The sequence below is a fragment of the Balaenoptera borealis genome, assembly GCF_965194805.1.
Source record: "Balaenoptera borealis genome assembly, chromosome: 1".
NCBI classification, from domain to species: domain Eukaryota; kingdom Metazoa; phylum Chordata; class Mammalia; order Artiodactyla; family Balaenopteridae; genus Balaenoptera; species Balaenoptera borealis.
Window position 1 is genome coordinate 156562766 of NC_138860.1, and position 23535 is coordinate 156586300.

The 23535-nt window shown below is 41.2% G+C and overlaps 1 protein-coding gene and 1 long non-coding RNA gene across 5 annotated transcripts in view; one reads left to right on the top strand and one right to left on the bottom strand.

Annotated features, from left to right (window-relative positions):
• NASP (nuclear autoantigenic sperm protein) overlaps positions 1-14328 on the bottom strand; it is a 35171-nt gene extending 20843 nt beyond the window's left edge. For 2 of the 4 annotated variants that reach the window (XM_082364484.1, XM_082364483.1), the window contains exon 1: positions 14147-14325. In XM_082364484.1, the coding sequence (XP_082220610.1) occupies positions 14147-14205 (59 nt within the window). In that variant the 5' untranslated portion in view covers positions 14206-14325. Of the gene's footprint in view, positions 1-14146 lie in introns of all 4 variants that reach the window. The other 2 variants (XM_082364485.1, XM_082364486.1) reach the window with 2 other exon arrangements.
• Positions 5-11723, top strand: LOC309615891. The gene is made up of 2 exons (XR_014237127.1): positions 5-9215; positions 10372-11723. It is a non-coding gene; the product is annotated as an uncharacterized lncRNA (long non-coding RNA).
• Positions 14329-23535: the final 9207 nt, after the last annotated feature.

Sequence of the window (23535 nt, forward strand, 5' to 3'; positions counted from 1 at the left end):
AAAAATTAAGGGGAAAAAAGTAAAAATGAAGGCTATTTTAAGACTAGAAATTAAACAAATTAAGAAAATATGGGGACTTCCCTGGTGGTGCAGTGGTTAAGAATCCGCCTGCCAATGCAGGGGACACGGGTTCGAGCCCTGATCCAGGAAGATGCCACATGCCACGGAGCAGCTAAGCCCGTGCGCCACAACTACTGAGCCTGCGCTCTAGAGCCCGTGAGTCACAACTACTGAGCCCTCATGCCACAACTACTGAGCCCTCGTGCCACAACTACTGAAGTCCGCGCGCCTAGAGCCCGTGCTCCACAACAAGAGAAGCCACCACAATGAGAAGCCCGCACACCACAATGAAGAGTAGCCCCCGCTTGACGCAATTAGAGAAAGCTCACGCGCAGCAACGAAGACCCAATGCAGCCAAAAATAAATAAACTTTATAAAAAAGAAAATATAAAGCCATAAAAAGAGCGATTTAGGGGACTTACTTGGTGGCTCAGTGGTTAAGAATCCGCCTGCCAATGCAGGGGACACGGGTTCGAGCCCTGGTCCGAGAAGATCCCACATGCCGCGGAGCAACTAAGCCCGTGTGTCACAGCTACTGAGCCTGTGCTGTAGAGCCCGCAAGCCACAGCTCCTGAGCCCACGTGCCTAGAGCCTGTGCTCCCTAACAAGAGAAGCCACCGCAATGAGAAGCCCGCACGCTGCAACAAAGACCCAACGCAGCCAAAAATAAAAATAAATAAATTTATAAAAAAAAGAGCGATTTATTAAATTCTCAAAATATTAAGGTTTTACATAATATTTATTTACATTATCAAATTTAATCCTTACTCATTCAAATAACCGTTGTATGCTTATTTGCTACAGTGAACAAGACAGTTATATCCTAGATTTGAGTTTACGATCAGACAGAAGAGAATGCAGTATTTGTTATAACCCAGTATGTGCAATCCTGAAAATCTCACATTCTGCAACTGCTCACTAAAAATAAGTTTTTAAAAAAAAGGAAGAAGCAGTATCCCAGAACATTCATTTTTTTGAAAAGTACTAATAAATATCTTAAAAATATTTCATAGTTGTGTTTACTAATAAAGTCTAAAAATAATGACCAACTCAGGAGCAATGAGTAACCCCCCTAGCACCTAGACTGTGCTCCTGAAAATCCATTTCCCACTAAAAATAACCAAGACTCCATTGAGAAATAATTGATTCTAAGCCAGGGCAGGGGAAGTACATAGGTGAATCTGGGACAATTTCATGCCAGAAAGCAACAAAACTATATCTAGTATTATTTAGGGTCATATCTACTTATGGTCATGCTAAAAGGAATTATAAAGGAAAGGTGGGAATCCAGGGTAAAGCATGGGAAGAGTTCTTTGTACTATTTTTTCACTTTTCTATAAACTTGATGTTTCATATTTACAAAAATATTACAAAAGCACACTTAGGAGCCAACCCCAATAAAATCTCACTGGCCAGAAGAAGGGACAATATGAGCATCAACAAAGATAATAACTGCATAACCAACAAGGACCTACTGTATAGCACAGGGAACTCTGCTCAATATACTGTAATAACCTAAATGGGAAAAGAACTTGAAAAACAATAGATACATGTATATGTATAACTGAATCACTTTGCTGTACACCTGAAACCAACACAACATTGTTAATCAACTATACTCCAATATAAAATTAAAAAAATTTTTAAAGATAATAATTACAATTGATTGAAAAACTCCAAATGTGTTTAAATCCACGAGTTCACAATGACACAAACAAAAAACAAAAAACTCGTTAGTCATTTTTAGAGACTGATAGGAGACCACTGCATTATTTTGAAAATTGATAAATAATGGGAAAGAATTTACCCTTTCTTTACAATAAAGTTATACCTTAGGTACGTTTCAAGACAGAGTCGACTTAAGTTATTACTTAGGAACCCTATATATTGACACCATTCACTTGGTATTAATTTAAATCCTTGTCTCTTTTACCTGCCCCATCATCAGTTTTCACCTGTATGCCAAAGGCAACATTCAGCTACGTGAAGACATACATCATTTATAAATGTGCCCCCAAAGCACACCATGAGAGCTGAGAATGCTGTTAGCTGTGGTGAAATGGAAAAAAGAAAGAACAGTGGGAAAACAGGAAACTTTGCTACTGAGTACTAACACCTCAGGAGCAATAAATTAGAATTGAAGTATGTACAGCAAGAAACATAGAAGTATGAGAGAACACAAGAAGCTGTAGGAGAGAAAAAGGCTTTCCTATATAGACATTACTGAAAACTCCTCCAAAGGTTAAAACATACATATAAATAGAACTGAGTCAACTAATTTTTCACACCTGGACTTTCTCCCTGTTTAGCGATAACAAATTTATTAAAATAGCAGTGTAATATACACAGTATGGACGAAACAAATGAACAATTAAAAAATAGCTTGCTCAATTCAATAAATAAATACACTAATTCAAAAAATTAATTCAATAGACATTTTAGTCCATTATATGCTAAACATCGGACACAGTCTCCAACAAAAGTTAAAGCAGAGGAGACAGGGAATTCCCTGGCGGTCCAGTGGTTAGGACTCCTCACTCTCACTGCCGAAGGCCTGGGTTGGGGAACTAAAATCCCACAAGGCGCAGGGCACCGCTAAAAAAAAAAAAAGCAGAGGGGACAACTTGAGAAAGGCAGAAGAGATTAAATGACAGGCAGGGACTAACTATATTGGAGTCTGAGTCCTAGAAAATGCTTTAGAGATGAAAAGTTGTCAGTTACTTTCAGCAGGATCCAAAATCTTTGCTCCTAACTCCTAATCCTTTTGAGAATGTTATACTGGTCTACAAATTTGATGAAAAGCCCTGGGGGGAGGGGAGGCAGGGAAATGGGGTTGAAAATAATCAGAGACTTCACAGGGTGACAGAAATGAAGCACAATTTAAATGCTTTCAGCTTCAAGGTAAGCAAGCCGATGATCTGACCAGAACGCTGGAATGGCCTTGGATCCATATCTCCTAAACACCTCCTGTCATAGCTAATTATGTTCAAATAGTTTAACTAAGGGATTATTCTGGCCAAATTCTAGCACAGAGCTTCTCAAATTACCTGTGATTGAAGGACCAGACTTTTAATTTCAATGTGTAAGACATGGGTTTTTACAAAGTATTAACAGAAATGTCAGAGTAACATCAAATTTCTTTGTTCCCAAGAAGAGTGGCCCCCGCTCACCGCAGCTAAAGAAAAGCCTGCGCACAGCAATGAAGACCCAAAGCAGCCAAAAATAAATAAATAAATTTTAAAAAAAATTTCTTTGTTCCCAAATGCTTACTCCCAATTTTTATACATATACATAGCATGGTTTGTGGGATCTTAGTTCCCCAACCAGGGACTGAACCAGGGGCCATAGCAGTGAAAGCGTGGAGTCCTAACCACTGGACCACCAGGGAATTCCCTATACTTATATCTTTGTAGACCAGTAACAAACAGTTCACAAACCAATACCAGTCTGTGGCACACAAAAAGTGGTAGTAACACAAACGTCCAGAGTATGAGTACTAAAAACAAACACATTAACACTGTACATACATGCTACATTCAGGCACCAGTAGCAACAACAATACACAAAATGTTTTGCACCCCACATAGATGACAGACGAAGTGCAATACTATTAAACTTTCACGGTTAGCCATAATGCAAGTTAACAGGCACCAGATTCAAACAACTCAAACTACTAAAAAAAAAAAAAAAAAAAAACAGCCAAAATACACGAAACACCAGTTTTACACTAGTAACACAAGACAGTAATCTGAGAGAAGGGAAACAAATGAGGTGAGTCCTATGAGTATCCCCAGGTTACTATCTGGAGAGATTTGTCCACAGGACAGAGAAGGACCCTGAACAAAGTCCATCTCACAGAATTGAGAAGACAGAATTTGAGGTTTGGGGTGGCCTAGGTAGCTAGAATTTACAGGACAGACTAGAGAGAGAGCTGTAGACAAAGCAAGCTTCAGAGATCTGTAGACGCTTCCCCCCAGTCTTTGTTTAAGTGCTGATCAACTTATGCATAAGAAAACTACTGAGACCCGGGAAAGAACAACCCAGAAAAGGAATAGGCAAAACAATCCTTGGAAATCACACAGGGTCTAGAATAAATAACTCCCATCAGCCAGTCTGTAATTTAAACCATGGAGTCCTGATAATGTTATCTTCAGGTTTTTTGCATTTGATTAAAATATTAGAATTGAAAGTTACTTAATTCTGCTCCTTACTCAGTACACAACATGCCTGGCAAATGCTAACCTAGTAGTCTTTCTTTGAATACCTCTACTGATTTAGATCTCTGTTTTGTAAGGTTGCCATTTTCAATTTTGTTGTTATTCTAGTTGAAAGTTTTAAATTTTATATTGAGCTCACACGTACTTCCATGTAACTTCCCCATTTTGATGTGACCATGGTTCTTAACCGGAGGTGAGCATAATAATTAATTCACTAGAAAGCTTATCCAAAAGCTAGATGCCTGGGTTGCACCCTTAGAGATTTTATTTGTTAAACTTGAGATAGAATCCATGTTTGTTTTGGAAAAGCTCCTTGATAATGTCATAAATAAGGCAACTGTCATAGTGTCAATCTCTGTATCGTTATTAAAACTTAATTCCTCTCTACTTTGGAGAATACCTCCTTAAACTATAATGTAAATTCCAAGACTGGAATTTACTTTTTTTTTTTTTGGCCGCGCCCCACAGCATGCGGGATCTTCCCCTACAAAGGATCAAACCCGTGCCCCCTGTAGTGGAAGTGCGGAGTACTAACCACTGGGCCGCCAGGGAATTCCCTGGACTTTACCATTGTAACTTTCCTTCACCCCACTTTCCATGTCCCCACTTCCTAGGAGCAAGGCTGGAACCACATCATTTAGGTTTTTTCTTAAGGTTTTGTTGTTGTCGTTGTTGTTTTGAATTTTTGGCCGCACTGTGCAGCACGTGGGATCTTAGTTCCCCGATGAGGGACTGAACCCATGCCCCCTGCACTGGAAGGCAAAGTTTTAACCACTGGACTACCAGGGAAGTCCCAGATCGTGCAGTTTTGATGCCAACCTAAGGCCTTAAATTTTTACCCTTACGTTGAGGCACTGAAGGTGTAATATGATCAAATTTACCTTTTATATACTCAGTGGTACAAAAGTTTGAAGTGGATAAAATGAGGAAAAAAGGATATCAGTTGAAGATACTATTAAATAGCACTGTAAAGCACTCAGCAGTGATAAACTTAATTCCATTCTTATTTAGTAGCCTAGACAAAAAGGGCATGTACTAGCATAGTCAGAAGAAAAGATGGATTAAAGCAGTGGTTCTCAAACTTCAATCTACACGAATCACTTGGAGCTCACGCTGTTGAGCCCCAACCCTAGAGTTCTGGTTCAGTAGGTCTATTATGAGGTCCAGGAATTTGCATTTCTAACAACTTTCTAGGTGATGCTGCTACTGCTGGTTTGGGGACCACACTGTAACAAACACCAGGTTAGAAAAAAAATTATAAACTGATGTTCATGTCCTATCTGAGCCATAGACATGTTTATCCACAATTATTTTTTTAATGTTAATTATGGTAGTTACTACATTTAAAACTATTAAGATACCACATAAAAATCTGGATTTCTGCTTCTCTTGAAAAATCATTATGTAAACTCTGAAACCAGAAAAGTATTAAAGAAAACCACAGGCAAATTACATTGTAACTCATCAGGAGAAGGCCTTTTATATTCAGAAATCATGTAAGACTGATAAATTCTACTCCATCTAGTTCATTTCACAAAAGGTTAACTTAGTGAATATATACAGAATATTAAATCAACAGGAAAAAAGGTCCAACAGTAAAAGATTAAAGGATATAAACACATTCACAGAAAATGAAACACAAATAGCTCAAACATTTGAATACATGCTCACACTGATTCTTCAGAGAAACACAAAATTACAGTGAGAAAGCATTTTTTACCCATCAAATCGTCAAAGACAAGAATGTAAGAGTAACAGGTGTTCGCATATATTGCTAATATAAGTTTAAATTCACAAAACTTCTATGAAGGTCTATTTGACAATATCGATCAAAAACAACAAATGAACACTCTTTGATCCAGCAGTTCCACTTGTAGAAATTTATCCTATAGATATATGAGTCCATGGTTACAAGGTTATTCACTACAGCACAATTTGTAACAATTAAATTCTGGAAAGAATTCAAATGTCCATCAATAGGAAACTCATTATGAGACAGCCACAAAATAGAATACAATGCAGCCGTTAAAAAAAAAGAAAAAAAAAGAAAAAGAAAGAAACTATGCCCTAATGAGGAATCCTCTCCAAGATATACTGCTAAGTGCTCAGAAAGTGTCAAGTGTGCTACCATTTACACAATAATATAGAATTAATAACTACATACAATCTGCTCGTATATGCATAAGGTATCATTGAGGGATACATAATAAATTACTAACACTGGTGGACTCTGAGGAGAAAACCTATGTGATTAGGGAATAAGGGTTGGAGGGACATTTCACTGTGTACTTCCCCTTCTGGATTTTGAACCAGGAATGTATTTCCTAGTCAAAGAAATAATTACAATATTCTTTAAATATTGGAAATATCTGCCACTATGGCATACATTCTCCCCAATCAGCTGAAGTTGAACAGTGACCTAGCCCTTTAAGGGAGAATTCACTTCAATCCCCACCACCACTTCACTTTTTCCTATCTGGCCCTCTAAGCTTTACATTTCTAAGCCCTGTTACAGATTACCAAACTGCTAAATATTGGTAACTGTTTAGAAATTGAAAAAGGAGGAGGGGGAATCTAGAATTTTTATTTCTGGGATTGGGAAACTGAGCGCTATCCAACCAAAATAAGGTACAAGAGCAAGATTATTAGTGAAAATTGGGGGGTACATACTGAGTTGGTTTTGAGGTGCTTATGGAACACCTAAATGGATAGCATTCAGGGACTTCCCTGGTGGTCCAGTGGCTAAGACTCTGGGCTCCCAACGCAGGGGACCTGGGTTTGATCCCTGGTCAGGGAACTATATCCCACATGCCGCAACTAAAGATCCTGCCTGCCGCAACTAAGACCTGGCGCAGCCAAATAAATAATAGTTTTAAAATAATAAATAAATAAATGGGTAACATTCAATAGGCAATTCAGAGCAAACATCTGTCAGACATAGCAGTGCCTACTACATTCTCATTTAATCCTCTCACAAAAAACCTTGTGGCAGGTGGCAATAATCCTATTTTCCAGAGAAGTAACTTACCCAGTTACACGACCCCATCATAACTCATTCTGTACTCCAACTGCCTACTGACTTTCTGTATTCCCCATCAGGATTAAGATCTAAGAAACCATGTCTATCTTATCCTAAACTGTACCCTAGCACCAAGCACAGAGCCTGGTATCTAATCAATATTTGTTAAAGTGACCAATTCTGAATCACTAGGGTAGGATTAACGACAAGTGACTTTGCCACTTACCATGTGAAGTACCTCAGTTTCCTCAACTATTAACAGTACCTATCTCACAAGATCTGTTTCGAAAATTAAATGAGAAAGTTCACAAAGTGCTTAGTTCAATGCTTGGCACATAAGGAATCAACAGATTCTAGCAATCATTAACAATGAAAGAACAGAAAGATAGGAAGAAAAGGAGGCAGCATCAAAAGAAGACAAAATTAAGGAGGGAGTGTCTGGTATCAGAGGTAGCACAGAGGTGCCAAAAAGGCAGCAAAAAGAACTCATTAGAAAGCTAAGAATAAGGACTATTTTAGCATTTAGACAATCCATGATCACCTTTAGCAATGTTGTTTAAATGACATGAAGAAGCCAGATCGAGACAGGTTGAACAAATGTGTATATTCTCAGAACACACCTGTCCAATTAGATTGTGATCTGATGACCAGCAACTGATACCTTATTCATCTTTGTATCTCTAAAACCTAACATATTAAAATATATATTGAATACATTTGTTAAATGATTAAGCAAACAGAACGGGGAAAAAAATGGACACCAGAAATGCAGACTCTTATCTAAAGAAGCCTGGCTATGAAGGGAAGAAGCAAAGAAAGCAACTGAACGCACATATCAGAGAAAATGTTTTTAAAAGCATCCATCTTGGGACGTTTGAATGCAGAGATGGTGCTAGCTAAGGGGAAGGAAAGGAAGCACCAAGAGACCAAATAGGTAGTTGCTGGCAGACAACCAGACATGAAAAAAACCCCCACAAATCTCCAGTTGTTTTATCTTAAAGATTTTTTTTTTTTAACATAAACCCTCAGCCTGTGAAGAAGGCTTTTCTTCTGGCAAACTTTTAAGTTCCACAAGAGGTCTTAACCCTCTAGCTGTCTATTCTGTGCCTGCTACAGCAGAGAAGCTGAATAAACATTTAAGAAACAACAGCATTGACTGCACTCTTTAAATTTTTGGCCCCAAATCTGAAACAAGGACAACATTGGCAATCCTACCACATTCCCTAGAATATGTCTTCCAAGTCTCCAAAATTACTCTCTCTCCTCAAATCTCCTACACCCTACTCCATTCTGCCTTACTTCTAAGCAGATCTTGCTTCACACCTCATTGAGCAAATAGAAACCATTAGACAGGAAGTCTCCCTTCCTCAACCACCAAAACTACCAACCTGCTTGCCTCTGTATCCACATTCTCTGCTATCCCTATTTCCATGAACGAAGTTTCCCTGTTAGAAACTTCATATAGCTGGCCCCTTGTCATTCATCTCATTGTGGCCATCCCTGATAGCCCAATCTAAAATAACCATCCAGGGCTTCCCTGATGGTGCAGTGGTTAAGAATCCGCCTGCAAATGCAGGGGACACGGGTTCGAGCCTTGGTCCGGGAAGATCCCACATGCCGCGGAGCAACTAAGCCCGTGTGCCACAACTACTGAGCCTGCGCTCAAGAGCCTGTGAGCCACCACTACTGAGTCCGTGTGCCAGAACTACTGAGCCTGCGCTCTAGAGCCCACAAGCCACAACTACTGAAGCCTGTGTGCCAAAACTACTGAAGCCCATGTGCCTAGAGCCCATGCTCCGCAAAGAGAAGCCACCGCAGTAAGAAGCCACGCCCCGCAACGGAAGAGTAGCCCCTACTCTTTGCAACTAGAAAAAGCCCGTGCGCAGCAACGAAGACCCAGTGCAGCCAAAAATACATAAGTAAATTAATTAATTAATTAAAAATAAATAACCACCCAGTTACCTCACATCACCTTAAAACTAGGGTAATTATTTGCATAGCACTTTATCACTGATATTCTCTAATCTATATATTCATGGTCTCTATCCCAGTAGTCGAAGCTCCATTTGAACGCAGAGACCTTTTCTGTCTCCTTAACCACAGCGCCTCTACTAGATAAGACAAATGTTCAATAAATATAGGGAAAATATGCCAATAAGTAGGAGGAAAGAAAACTGCTTCACAAAATTTTCCTGAAAGAAAATTTCCTTGTAGAATCTCCCCACTACTGCCACCATTTAACAAATGGGAAAACTGAGGTCCACCGCAGCAGCCAGAAACAGAACCCAGTTTTCCTGGCTCTCAGTCATCATAGAAATTTAGCATCATCTATCATCCCCCCCTATAAAGTTTTTTGGGTTTTTTTTGGCTGTGCCACACAGCATGCAGGATCTTAGTTCCCCCACCAAGGATCGAACCTGCACCCCCTGAAGTGGAAGCGCGGAGTCTTAACCACTGGACCGCCAGGGAAGTCCCTCCCTATAAAGTTTTATGGTACCCTTACAAATAAATACAAGTTCAACATCCACCTATGACACTGTAATGTTAGAAGTCAGAAGAGCTAGGCTTGATGGGAGCAGTATGACTAAAAAGGTTGGGGGGGAGGTTTCCATATAATGTTTTGTTTCTAATTTCCCTTTGTGAAAATTCACTCAACTGTACATTTACCATTTGTGCATTTTGTAGTATGCCGTACTTCAATAAAATGTACTGAAAAACTGGCAGGGAATTTTTTTTTTTTTTTAGCCAGGCTGAGAGGCTTGCAGGATCTTAGTTCCCCAACCAGGGACTGAACCTGGGCCATGGAAATGAAAGCGCCGAGTGCTAACCACTGGACTGTCAGGGAATTCCCATGGAGCTTTTACCTTATGCTTTCTTCTGGGAGATTTATAGTTTCAGGTCTTACATTTAGGTCTTTAATCCATTTTCAGCTCATTTTTGTATACGGTGTAAAATAAGGATCTAACTTCATTCTCCTGCATGTGCATATTCTGTTTTCCCAACACCATTTGTTGAAAAGAATATCCTGGGACTTCCCTGGTGGCCCAGTGGTTAAGAATCCACCTGCCAATGCAGGGGACATGGGTTTGAGCCCTGGTCCAGGAAGATACCACATGCCACGGAACAACTAAGCCCGCACACCTAGAGCCCGTGCTCCGCAACAAGAGAAGCCACCGCAATGAGAAGCCCGCCCACCGCAACAAGGAGTAGCCCCTGAATGAGCACAGCGACCAGAGAAAGCCCGCGTGCAGCAACAAAGATCCAATGCAGCCATAAATAAATAAATTAAATAAATTTAAAAAGAAAAAGAAAAAAAGAATGTCCTTTCTTCATTGAGTGGTCTTGGCATCCTTATCAAAGATCATTTGACCATATGCAAGGATTTATTTTTGGGCTTTCTATTACATTCCACTGTTCTATTTGTCTATCTTTATGCCAGTAGCACAGTGTTTTGAAATCAGGAAGTGAGACCAACACTTTGTTCTTTTTCAAAACTGTTTTGGCAGGGAATTTCCTGGCGGTCCAGTGGTTAGGACCCCAGTTCAATCCCTGGTCAAGGAACTAAAATCCCACAAGCCTTGAGGCGTGGCCAAAAACAAACAAAAGAAACTGTTTTGGCTATTTGGGACCCCTTGAGATTTCTTAGGAATTTTAGGATCTATTTTTCTACTTCCGCAAAAAATGCCATTGGCATTTTAACAGAAACTGTGTTGAAACCATAGATCTCTTTGGGTAGTATGAACATCTTAACAATAGTAAGTATTCCAATCGATGAACATAAGATATATTTTTTTTGTGGAACCTTTAGGGTGAATCTGTTTTTTTTTTTTTGAAGGGGGTGTAATGTTTAATTGGCATCCAAAGGTAATCAGCTAGACGTTAAAAAATTATGTTCATCTCAGAAAAATTACATTTGTCCTTGACTTTTGCTTCTCTGATTCACATGTTATTAATAAGATCATACTACAGTACATATGCCAGATATTGAAACTGTCCCAAGGCATCTAGATATATGAAAGGAGACATTAACATTCATTGAGTCATTTAATTTTGTCATGAGCTGACAATTATTAAGTGCATTTATCAAACCTCGTAAGATTTATACAAACTGGGTCATTTTACCCTACTGTCATAGCCCAAGAAACAGTGTATGTTTAAAGCCCAAATTGTAAAATTGCAATTAATCTTACTATTTTTTGGCATTTTTATTTTTTTTATAATTGTGAATTTGTCTTTTTATTTCTGCATTGCTCTGTATATATTTTTTCAGTTTTTTTTATACAGCAGGTTCTTATTAGTTATCTATTTTATACATGTTAGTGTATATATGTCATTCCCAATCTCCCAATTCATCCCACCACCACCACCCCTCAGTTTTTTTTTTTAACCAATTTTTTTTTTTTTTGGCCAGGCTGTGTGGCTTTCAGTATCTTAGTTCCCTGACCAGGAATTGAACCCGGGCCCTCTACATTAGGAGCACAGAGTCTTAACCGCTGGACCACCAGGGAAGTCCCTCCCTGAGCCTCAGCTTTTTAAACTGGTAAGTGAAAAATACTTTCAGACACGCATATGAAGATTACCAAGGTTAATGGATGTGATGATGAGTAAATTGTCGTAAGAGTACAAGGTCAGGGACTTCCCTGGTGGTCCAGTGGTTAAGACTCCGTGCTTCCAATGCAGAGGGTGTGGGTTCGATCCCTGGGGGGGAACTAAGATTGTATAATGCCGTGTGGCACAGACGGGAAAAAAAAAAAAAAATTTTTTTTCAAAAAAAATCTTCTGAAAATAGTTCTTTTTTTGCAGGTCCACCAAGAGAGACTCTTTTCTCATTTACACATTGTAGCTAATATATTGAACCTAACTCCTCCACCCCACCAATATATAGGTACACAGGTACGTTAGCTAAATCTTTCACACAAATATATTCTAATTACAGTGACGTTAATTCATCATAAAGCTAACTTACAAGAGGTTATCCATCTCATTTTAAACAGCCAAATACTAAGCACCAAAATAAGCCCCACACCAACACAGATGAACCTTCCACTTATGGAAATAGGAACGACAAACCCCAGAACTTTAAGGATTACTGAGCTAAACCACTTATTTTTACTTTGACATCTCTCATCTAAAGGTACGAATAAGTAGCTCAGAAATTATAAGACCGTTAAAGTAAAATTCAATGCATCACATAAGACTTCCTCTTTCTAAGCTTTCTCATTCCTCCTTACCACTATATTACAAACTGCTATATTCTTTTGTAACATAAACAAAAACGTTAACAACTAGTTAGAACTATTTAGAAAGCTAATAAGGACAAAGACTGATTTAACATTTAGACAACCATTGATAACCTTTAGCAACGTTGTTTAATGGCATGAGGGGACAGAAGCCAAATTGTAGCTTTTTACAGATGACAAAACTGTAGCCCAACCAGTCACCACTTAAGCAATAAAAGCGGTATCAAAATCAACTCTGAATTGTGGTTTATTTCTCATTCCATTTTCTCTCTCTGCTGGTTTGGAAGTTAAACATGTTTTTTATTCTTTCAATGGTTATACTGGAATTATAATGTGCATTCTTAGTTGTCTATTAAACTCACGTACATTTTCTTTACCCTCCCCCTTAAACGCCTGAAACGCTTTACCCCTGAATTGCCCCAGGAACTTACTTAACTAAGGAATGATGCCTTTATTGTTCTCTTCAACTAGCTAATTAGATTTTCAGGCAATTTCCTCTCAAGCTTTGGGCATGGGGGAAAGGATGAGTAATGAAGGAATAAAAACTTTAAATACTGGGGTTTAACCTAGAGTCTGCCACTTAATAATTTGGGTTATTTATTGTTTCTTCGAATAACGGCCTGTTTCCCTTCACTGTTCAAAAAATATCTTTATGTCTGAGTGGCACTGTGCCGTTTTCATAGCAATCATGTCTTCTATCATCCCCTCCAGTCCTTCTGTTACGCTTCGCGCTTAATACTGCCCATTCTCCTAGCAACCAAACACTGCTATAAGTGAAAAGACCTCAACGCAGCGTTAGAAGATGCTTCGCCTCCCGATAAAATCCCCCAGAAGCAGCCAAGTCCCCCGCCAACGTTCCCAAAATCTAAAAGAACCACAATGCTCTCCACCACAGACAAAAGAAATGGGCCTTGCTGGGGGTAGGAGAATACCAGGTGAGCGAGGAGACCGCGGGGAACAAGCTTCACCGCGTCCCACAGCGGAAGTCCGAGGCGCTCGGGAGCCGCAGCCCCAAACAATGGAGTTTTCCCGCCTCCTCGGGGCCCCGCCCCCTGCTCCAGAGTCGGCGGAGGGAAGCGAACGCACAAGCGCACGACCCCGCCCCCGAGAGACCCCGCCCATCCCGACCCACCGGTCCAGCCTCCTCCCTCGTGCAGGGTTTTTTTTTTTTTTTTTTTTGGCGCCAAATCTCTGTTGGTTATTTTCCCGATGTGTTTGGGGATCCTACCGGAGGCGCACGCCAGGAGTGCGGCGACAGGAGGGACGTTAAGGTACACTGCCGCGCCGGGGCCCCGCCTCCCCGCCGATAGCCCCGGGCCTGGGGAGGAAGGAGAGGGGCAGGCGATGGAGACAGCCGCCGCTGCCCCCGGCAAGATGGCGACCGCGAAAAGCGGGGCAGGGGGCGCCAGCCGACCGGCGTTACTGCCAGTGAGCGAGGCTCTCTGCAAGAAGTGGGCTTCTCCAGTGTCCGGCCCTCCCCGAACAGCGACGGTTGTTCACTAGAAGGAAAGTCCTCCCACCCTCCGGTCTGTCCCTCCCGGGGAGCCTCCGTCCACCACCCCCTCCCTGCGGACTGGCCAGTGCCTCAAGCTCTCCACGGTCCAGCTTACTTGTCGGCGGAAACCAGCTCCGCGGTGATGGCGGCAGTGGCTGTGGACTCTGCGGCCATCGTTCGCCTGAGGTGGTGGACCAGCGGACTGGATAGTGTCTGTGAGAAAAACAGAGAGAATTTCGAAAGCCAGAGACTTATTCGTGGACAGAAAATGGCAGATTGGAGACCCCGCGCGGCTGGGCCCTCTTATATAGCAGGGCCCTTCGCCCCGCCCATCCACTTCCGGATCCTCCCCCTCGAGTTTAAAGGGCCAGGACCCAGCCCCAGCCCTGCCCAAGGACATCCCCCACCCGCACCACCTGGTTCTGGGCGATACCTTTCCTCCCTGGCTTCCTCGAAAAAAGCAACTTTTTGCTTCTCTAGCAAGTCGCGTAAGAAGAACTAGAATCTTGGTACTACTACTCCTGACTGGACGGCGGCCAGCGACTTCCAGAGAAGGGGAAGCTGGGGCTGCTCTACATGTTCGGAGCGAGTAGCCGAGAGTCTCTTTCCAGGCCGGATACTCAGGAAGTTAACTGAGACTTTCTGTCGGTCCGCTCAGTCGTAACGGATGGACACGCAAGAGCCGAGCACGTGTATACCAGCAACGGCTAGAACAGATTATCGGTGAGAGACGCGTGGCTCTGAACCGCAGCAACAACTGACGCAAGGAAATGCTGTCCTAGGATTGGCCACCGCCTGAAACTACCGCGCTTGATTCAAAGCTGGGGGCTGCGGCGGGACGCGGCTGGCTCCTCCCTCTGGACCCGCCCCCTTCGGCTGGCCCAATCCGCTGAAGCCATCCTCTTAGGCCCTACCCAGACTCCAAATCTGACTAGCTTAATGCGCCCAGCTCTTTCCGTCCCTTCCAAGCTACGGTTTATAGTTTGTCCACCATGTCCCGGGCACTGTGCTTGGACATTCTAAAGCTATTAGCTGTCTTACTTAATCTTAACAACAACGCTACTAGTGACAACGGTGTTATCCGTCCCATTTGGTAGAAATAGAAACCACGGTTCAAAGAAGGTATGACTAGCTCAGAAGGTTGCAAGACAAGTCATTTATGGGAAGCAGTGTGCCTCATTTCCTGCAACTTGCTGAGTGGCAGATAACTGCACTTCCTCACATCTGGAGCATAAACCATTGCCTTCCACCATGGCCTTGCCTACAAAGGTCAGAACAGGAATTTTATTTCCGTCCAGGTTCAGACATACTGAGAAAGATTCTTGGGGAGGATTCTTATTCCATTCTGTCAAGACTCAGGCAGTTTGAAATCTTTAGGGATAAAGACCTGGACCTGCGGGCTTCCCTGGTGGCACAGTTAAGAATCCGCCTGCCAATGCAGGGGACACAGGTTCGATCCCTGGTCCGGGAAGATCCCGCAAGCCATGGAGCAACTAAGCCCCTGCGCCACAGCTACTGAGCCTGCGCTCTAGAGCCCGCGTGCCACAACTACTGAAGCCTGCGTGCCTAGAGCCTGTGCTCCACAACAAGAGAAGCCACCACAATGAGAAACCCGTGCAATGCAATGAAGAGTAGCCCCCGCTTGCCGCAACTAGAGAAAGCCCGTGTGCAGCAACGCAGCCAAAAATAAATAAGTACATAAATAAGTTAATTTAAAAAAATAAAAAGAAGCAGTTAGACCTTCTAAATCATCTTCCCCAGGGCAATGGAAAACTGGAAGTTTATTTTTTGGAGAGGGTAAAACAAAAAGGAGGTTGAACTGAGAGAAAGTTGAGGGTAGAAGAAGTATATGGAAAAGACAGGGATTAAATGAATGATTACACACAAAACACTGAGATCTTGTGATAGACTCCTAGTTGTCTTCCAATATCGATTTTTCTCTCCTATAGTAGTAATAGAACCCTGATTTTTATTTATTTATGCATTTATTTTAGTGCATAACCCCCAGAATAAAAACCAAAATTGTCAAGGTCCCCTGGAACTAGAAGTGCTCACATGATGACACTCTGGTCAATGGAAAGTGAACAAAAGCAATGTGTGCATCTTCCACATAGCAACATCAAAGGGAAGGGGCTTCTCTTTTCAGAAGATGAGGTGGTGAACTAACTTGGACCAAGTCAATCAGGGCGATGCACCAGGAATGACAAATCAGTAAGATGCCTAGGTTCCTAGCATCACGGAGCCACCATACAAGCTCTGGGCTGCTTACTCCAAAAATGTTATATAAGAGTGAAATAAACTTCTTAGATATATCCATCATATATCAAGCAACAACTATAAGAATTGCGGAAGAAACAGAGATAAGTCAACAATTGTAGCTGAAATTGTTAACTCATGTCACTCAGAAACAAGGCGACAAAAAAGTAAGCAGAGATGGAGAAGACATGACTAATATTATTAATATGCTCTAGTGACTAAATATATAGAAATCTATGCCCAAAAAACAGCAAATACGCATTACATTCAAACATCATAGATCACTTACAGAAATGGACCAGTATTAGGCCACAAAGAAAGCCTCAATACATTCTAAAGAATCATTATCATTTTCATATAGACCATCTTCTCTAACCACAAAGCTTTATTGCACTGAAAATTAACATTTATATATTGTATAAATAAATAGCCCTTGGGTTAAAAAATCATGAAGGAAGCTAAATACTTACAGCTGAATGACAATAAATACACTACATGTTAAAATTCATAGGACAAAAAAAAATTCATAGGACACAGATAAAGCTGTATTTTGATGAATTATAGCTTTCAAAAAATTTTATCAGGAAACAAATAGAATAATTGCTCAAAGAATTCAACTCATGAAGTTAGAAAAAGAGCAAGAGAGAAATCTCAAACAAGAGGGGAAGGGCATAAGGAAGATAGGGCAGAAATCAAGAGAGAAATAAAAGATTAACTAGAAACTGGTTCTTTGAAAAAATAAAAATATATATAGAGAAAAATATAGATAGCAAATGCAAAAAAGAAAATGCAGAAGAAATAACTACAGAAACCATAGACACAATGGAAAGATAATTGTATTAAGAATAATTATATGCTGGGACTTCCCTGCTGGTGCAGTGGATAAGACTCTGTGCTCCCAATGCAGGGGGCCCGGGGTTCGATCCCTGGTCAGTGAACTAGATTCCACATACATGCCGCAACTAAGACCCAGTGCAAACGAATAAATAAATAAATATTGAAAAAAAATAATTATATGCTAATAAATTTGAAAACCTAATGGAGTGATCCTAGAAATAAACAAAGTGTCAAAATTGGCACATGAAAAAACAGACCTTAAGTAGATCAATAAATAATAAACATTTGAAAATGGTAGTCAGACATCCCACCATTCCCCCCAAATGCCCAGATGGTTTTATAGGTGAGGTTAACACATTTTCAAGAAACATTTCCATACGTAGAAAAAAAGCAAAAACTTTTCTAGGATAATAATAGAACTCTGATTTTTATTAATAAGATTTAGGGAAGACTTTTAGTTAAAGATGGTAGGTTGAACACATACATTTATGTATAGCAAAAAAAAAAAAAGAAAAGTTAATGTAGCCTTTTTTTTTTTTAAAGAAATTCACGTTCTTATTGATTGATTGATTGATTGCTGTGTTGGGTCTTCATCTCTGTGCGAGGGCTTTCTCTAGTTGTGGCAAGCAGGGACCACTCTTCATCGCGGTGCGCGGGCCTCTCACTATCGCGGCCTCTCTTGTTGCGGAGCACAGGCTCCAGACGCGCAGGCTCAGTAATTGTGGCTCACGGGCCCAGTTGCTCCGTGGCATGTGGGATCTTCCCAGACCAGGGCTCGAACCCGTGTTCCCTGCATTGGCAGGCAGATTCTCAACCACTGCGCCACCAGGGAAGCCCCAAGTCTTTTTTTTTTTTGATTTATTTGATTTATTTGATGTTTGGCTGTGTTGGGTCTTTGTTGCGGCGCGCAGGCTTTCTCTAGCTTCGGCGAGCTGGGGCTATTCTTCCTTGCGGTACGCGGGCTTCTCATTGCAGTGGCTTCTCTTGTTGCAGAGCACGGGCTCTAGGCATGCAGGCTTCAGTAGTTGCGGCATGCGGGCTCAGTAGTTGTGGCACACGGGCTCTAGAGTGCAGGCTCAGTAGTTGTGGTGCGTGGGCTTAGTTGCTCCATGGCATGTGGGATCTTCCTGGACCAGGGCTCGAACCCATGTTCCCTACATTGGCAGGCAGATTCTTAACCACTGCACCACCAGGGAAGTCGCAATGTAGTCTTTTTTATTTTTTTATTTTTTTAAGCCGTACAGTACAGCATGTGGGATCTTAGTTCCCTGACCAAGGATTGAACCCATGCCCCTGCAGAGGAAGCACAGAGTGTTAACCCCTGGAACTCCAGGGAATTCCCAAAGGTAATGTAGTCTTGATTCCAGAAATAGGAAAATATAAAAAATAAAACTGTAAGCCCCTTTCACTTATGAATGTCACTGCATACATCATAAATAAAATATTAGCTAACTGTACTAATTAAGACAGGGTAGGGACTTTCCTGGTGGCCCAGTGGGTAAGACGCCACACTTCCAAGGCAGGGGGCCCAGTTTGCACCCCTGGTCAGGGAACTAGATCCCACATGCACGCAGCAACTAAGAAGTTTGCATGTCGCAGCTAAGAATCCCAAATGCTGCAACTAAGACCCGGTGCAGCCAAAATAAATAAATTAATTAATTAATAAATAAAAAAATTTTTTTTAAATTAAGAAAAAAAAAAGACAGGGTAAATTTTGCTGCAGTAGCAAGTAAACCCAAAACTTCAATGGTTTCATTCAATAAGATTCAGTTTCCACTCTTACTATATTTTCATATCAGGTCAGCTGGAGGCTTTGTTCTGTGTCATCCTCATTCTGGGTCTCAAGCTGATGGAACAGCGACCATAAATAATATAGAGTATTGCTTGTCACTGTTTCAGAGGGTAAGAGTGAATATGTTGGAACTCACACTTGCTCTTAAAACTTTCACCCAGAACCAACACACAATCACTTTTTTTTTCCATTGGCCAGCACAAGTCATGTTAATGTCTCTGGAATACTAGAGTAAAGCTTTAATGAAAAAAATGACACCCTGGATCTCCACAAATAGAAGTATCATCTACCTCTGTTGTGGCAGAATTGAATGGCTCTTGACCTCATGATCGTAGCTCAAGGTGATGTTTACACTGTTGTCAACACAAGTTATTAAACTATAAAGTCAATTAGAAAGAAACATCCCTAAAATTAAAGAAACAATCTTGGTTCTCCACTCCATTGAAAGAGAAACAACTGTTTAATTAATTCAGGTAGATCCTGGATGTAGGGAAATGAAACAGAATGAGATTTAAATGTAAATTAAATGTGGATTAATTATCCTGGCAAAAATATATGCTCTCCATGTATTCATTATACTAGCTCAGGCTTGCTTGTCATGTTATATAAAACCTATTAAAACCTCAAAAGGCCGGGCTTCGCTGGTGGCGCAGTGGTTGAGAATCTGCCTGCCAATGCAGGGGACACGGGTTCGAGCCCTGGTCTGGGAAGATCCCACATGCCGCAGAGCAACTAGGCCCGTGAGCCACAACTACTGAGCCTGCGCGTCTGGAGCCTGTGCTCCGCAACAAGAGAGGCCGGCGACAGTGAGAGGCCCGCGCACCGCGATGAAGAGTGGCCCCCGCTTGCCGCAACTACAGAAAGCCCTCGCACAGAAACGAAGACCCAACACAGCCAAAAATAAATAAATAAAGGAGTTCCTTTAAAAAAAAAAAAAAAAACCTCAAAAGGCCAAAGGCCCAAGAGGTAGTGAAACAAAACAAAGACACATCTGGACAGGCATATTTATAGCTTTATGAATATACAGATGTCAAAGTGCAGATGATCCTCAAAGAGGAAAATCAACAGAACTTGTCATTAACATTCTAGAAGTCAACATCTCAAACCAATGAAGTGATTTTCAATGTTTTAATTCTTTGGACAAATATCAGGACTCCTTCATAGATCACATTTTCCTGGACAAACACTGTGACCTCTTTCATATGTATGTTATCAGTCCCCTTTCACCAAGTATTCTTTTTTGGTTTGCCAGACTTCTTTTTTTTTTAGTATAGTTGATTTACAATGGTGTGCCAATCTCTGCTGTACAGCAAATGACTCAGTTATACACACATATACATTCTTTTTTTTACATTCTCTTCCATTATGGTTTATCACAGGACACTGAACATAGTTCCCTGTGCTATACAGTAGGACCTTGTTGTTTATGTTAGTTTGCCAGACTTTGACTACAAGGTTCATATTCTCTCTCCTACAGAATGTCACAAGGTCTCATTTTTCCTACTTGACTGTGAGATATCCCCTCCTCCCTGCAGACCGCAGGGCAGTTTCTGAAAGGGGTCTTAGATTGTACTTGTGTATAAAAAATTTTGATGTAAGGAACTGGAGTGTGGTGGTGCTAGCCTCTGGCTGGTAAGCACTCCCTTCCTCTATAATGTAGTCTTATAAAGGCAAATCTCATTTTAAAATCTGAGTTGGTGGTCTTTTACTCAAAACAATCATATAAAGAATCCTTTTTGCAAAAACACTTAAGGACTTCATAGTTTTCCCAAAGGCCTTCCTTAATACTTTGATAAGCCAAATATCCTCTTTTGAAGTCTAGTGTCTTCATCTTTGGTTTTCTTTCCCAATTAACTGTCAGATCCTCACTTTTCGATAGCTTTGGGTATGATGTGTTAAGTTTCCAACATCACTTCCATTGCTTCATAAAGTACTGTTAACTTTTGCAAGATTTGCAATTTCACTTTTCAGTGGATGTGCACTGTACCGCCCAGTGATTTAGACAAAGATGTCAATAGAGAAATGCTAATGTTAAGCAGGGTGAGATGTTTGAGTTAAGAATAATTTCTAAGTAGTCAACTTATTAGTGAATAATTTGATGTTATGACAACTTTCACTTCCTGATATAAGCTGAATTGTGTCCTCCCTCCTCAAAATCATATACTTAAGTACTAACCCCTAGTACCTCAGAATGTAACTGTATATGGAGACAGGGTCTTCAGTTAAAATAAGATCATTAGGATGGGCCCTAATCCAATATGACAGCCTTGTAAGAAATTTGGGCACAGGGAATTCCCTAGCAGTCCAGTGGTTAGGACTCCACGCTTTCACTGCTGGGGCCCAGGTTCAATCCCTGGTCAGGGAACTAAGATCCTGCAAGCAATGTGGTGCAGCCAAAAAACAAAACAAAAGAAAGAAACAAAAAAAGAAATTTGGACACAGATGTGCACAGAGGGAAGACAATGTAAAGACACAGGGAGAAGATGTCCATCTACAAGCCAAGGAGAGAGGCCTGGAACAAACCCTTCCCTTACACCACTCAGAAGGAACCAATCCTGCTGATGCTTTGATCTCAGATTTCTAATTTCTAGAACTGTAAGAAAACAAATTTCTGTTGTTTATATCACCCACTCTGTGGTAGTGTTATGGCAGCCCCAACAAACTAATACATTTCAAACTCATACTACCTCATAACTGTGGAAAGTTGGATCGTGAAAGGGTATAAGGGAGCTATGGAATCATATAGCAAGCCACCTGGGGAGGGTGAGATCAGGAAAGATGTCCCAGAGGAAGTGACAGCTAAACTGAATGTTTAAGTAATAGATGTTCATCCAACAGTAGGCTAACAGGTGGATTGTTCCAGGTAGAAAGGACCAGACACAAAAGACTAACTTCTCGGGTTGGTAGTTGCAAACTATTACATTTAGAATGGATAAACAACAAGGTCCTAATGTATAGCACAGGGAACTATATTAAATATCCTGTGATAAACCATAATGGAAAAGAATATTTAAAAAAATAGTATGTGTATAACTGAGTCACTTGGCTGTACAGCAGAGACTGGCACAACATTGTAAATCAACTATATTTCAATAAAATAAAATAAAATAAAATAAAAAGACTAACTTCCAACATGCCTCCCTACAACCACTTTTTATCCCACTAATCCATTTTCCCCACTGCACCAGCACTGTATTTCTAAAACACAAATCATGCCATGTTATTCCTGCTCAAAACTCTTACATGGCTTCCTGCTTCATTCAGGATTAAAAAGCCTAAAGTCTTGGACTTCCCTGGTGGCGCAGTGGTTAAGAATCCACCTGCCAATACAGGGCACATGGGTTTGATTCCTGGTCCGGGAAGATCCCACATGTCACGGAGCAACTAACCCCGTGCGCCACAACTACTGAGCCTGCGCTCTAGAGCCCACAAGCCATAGCTACGGAAGCCCACGCGCCTAGAGCCCGTGCTCCACAACGAAAAGCCACCGCAATGAGAAGCCCGCGCACCGCAACGAAGAATAGACCCCGCTCGCTGACAACCCCGCACAGCAACATAGACCCAACGCAGCCATAAATAAATAAATAAATAAATGTATTAAATAAATAAAATTAAAACCCTAAAGTCTTAACCCAGTCTCCTAGGCCTTACATCACCAGGTGCCTACCTTATTCCAGCATTATTTCATGCCATTCCACCCCTGCTCACTTTGTCACAAAGACTTCTTTCTTTAGGTTTTTACAACTTCTTTCAGTTTCAAGGCTATCCAATTTGCATGGAACACTATTACCACTCTCACCTCTTTTAACTAATTATTCCCTACTCATCCTTCAGATCTCAGCTGATTAAATCAGTAAGCTTCTCACTCTGCGCTTTTTCATAGCACTTCTTCCAACTGCAATTAAACTAATTATGCAATTACTTAGTCTGTCTCAAGTAAACTGTAGGGACCTATGTGTCTTGATTATAGCTATATCCCCAGGGTCTCACATAGTGCCTAAGTACTCCATAAATATTTTCTGAATGAAGAGCAATGGTTCAACTAGAAAACTAAAATGAATTTTGTGTGACCGGAGGTTAGAGGGATTTTCCAAAAACCCTGCTAAAAACCCAAAATCTCAGTCTCTGGTGGGACCACAAAATATATAAGATAGGACCTTAGGTACAGTGACAAACTTTGGTGCTGACTCTGCCTCCTTCAGGTAGCCTATGCACACTGACTATAGTGTCTGAGAGAAAAAGACCCTGTCCCCAGCTTTCCTGATTTTCCAAGCTGGGACTCCCAAACTTCAGAATGTAAGTTTTGTTGGCTCTTTATATTCTTAAATCTAGGCACTGACTAGATGGGTGGGCGGGATGCAGGAACTCAAGACCCATGCCCAGAAGTGTAAAGAAACCACAGGATTCTCGCTCCCCTGATCTCAGTCCGTAAGTGACCAATTTTTGGCATTCTCACTAAAACTACACTGGGATGGCATGTAGTGCTAAGAGATGCCTCTAGGTGGCGCGACGCCACTAATATACCTTATAATTTATGAAGGCGGACATGGAATTCAGCTACACACTGGTTTCTCCAGAATCAAGAAAGATAAGGGAGTTCGGACTCATGGCAGGTCACA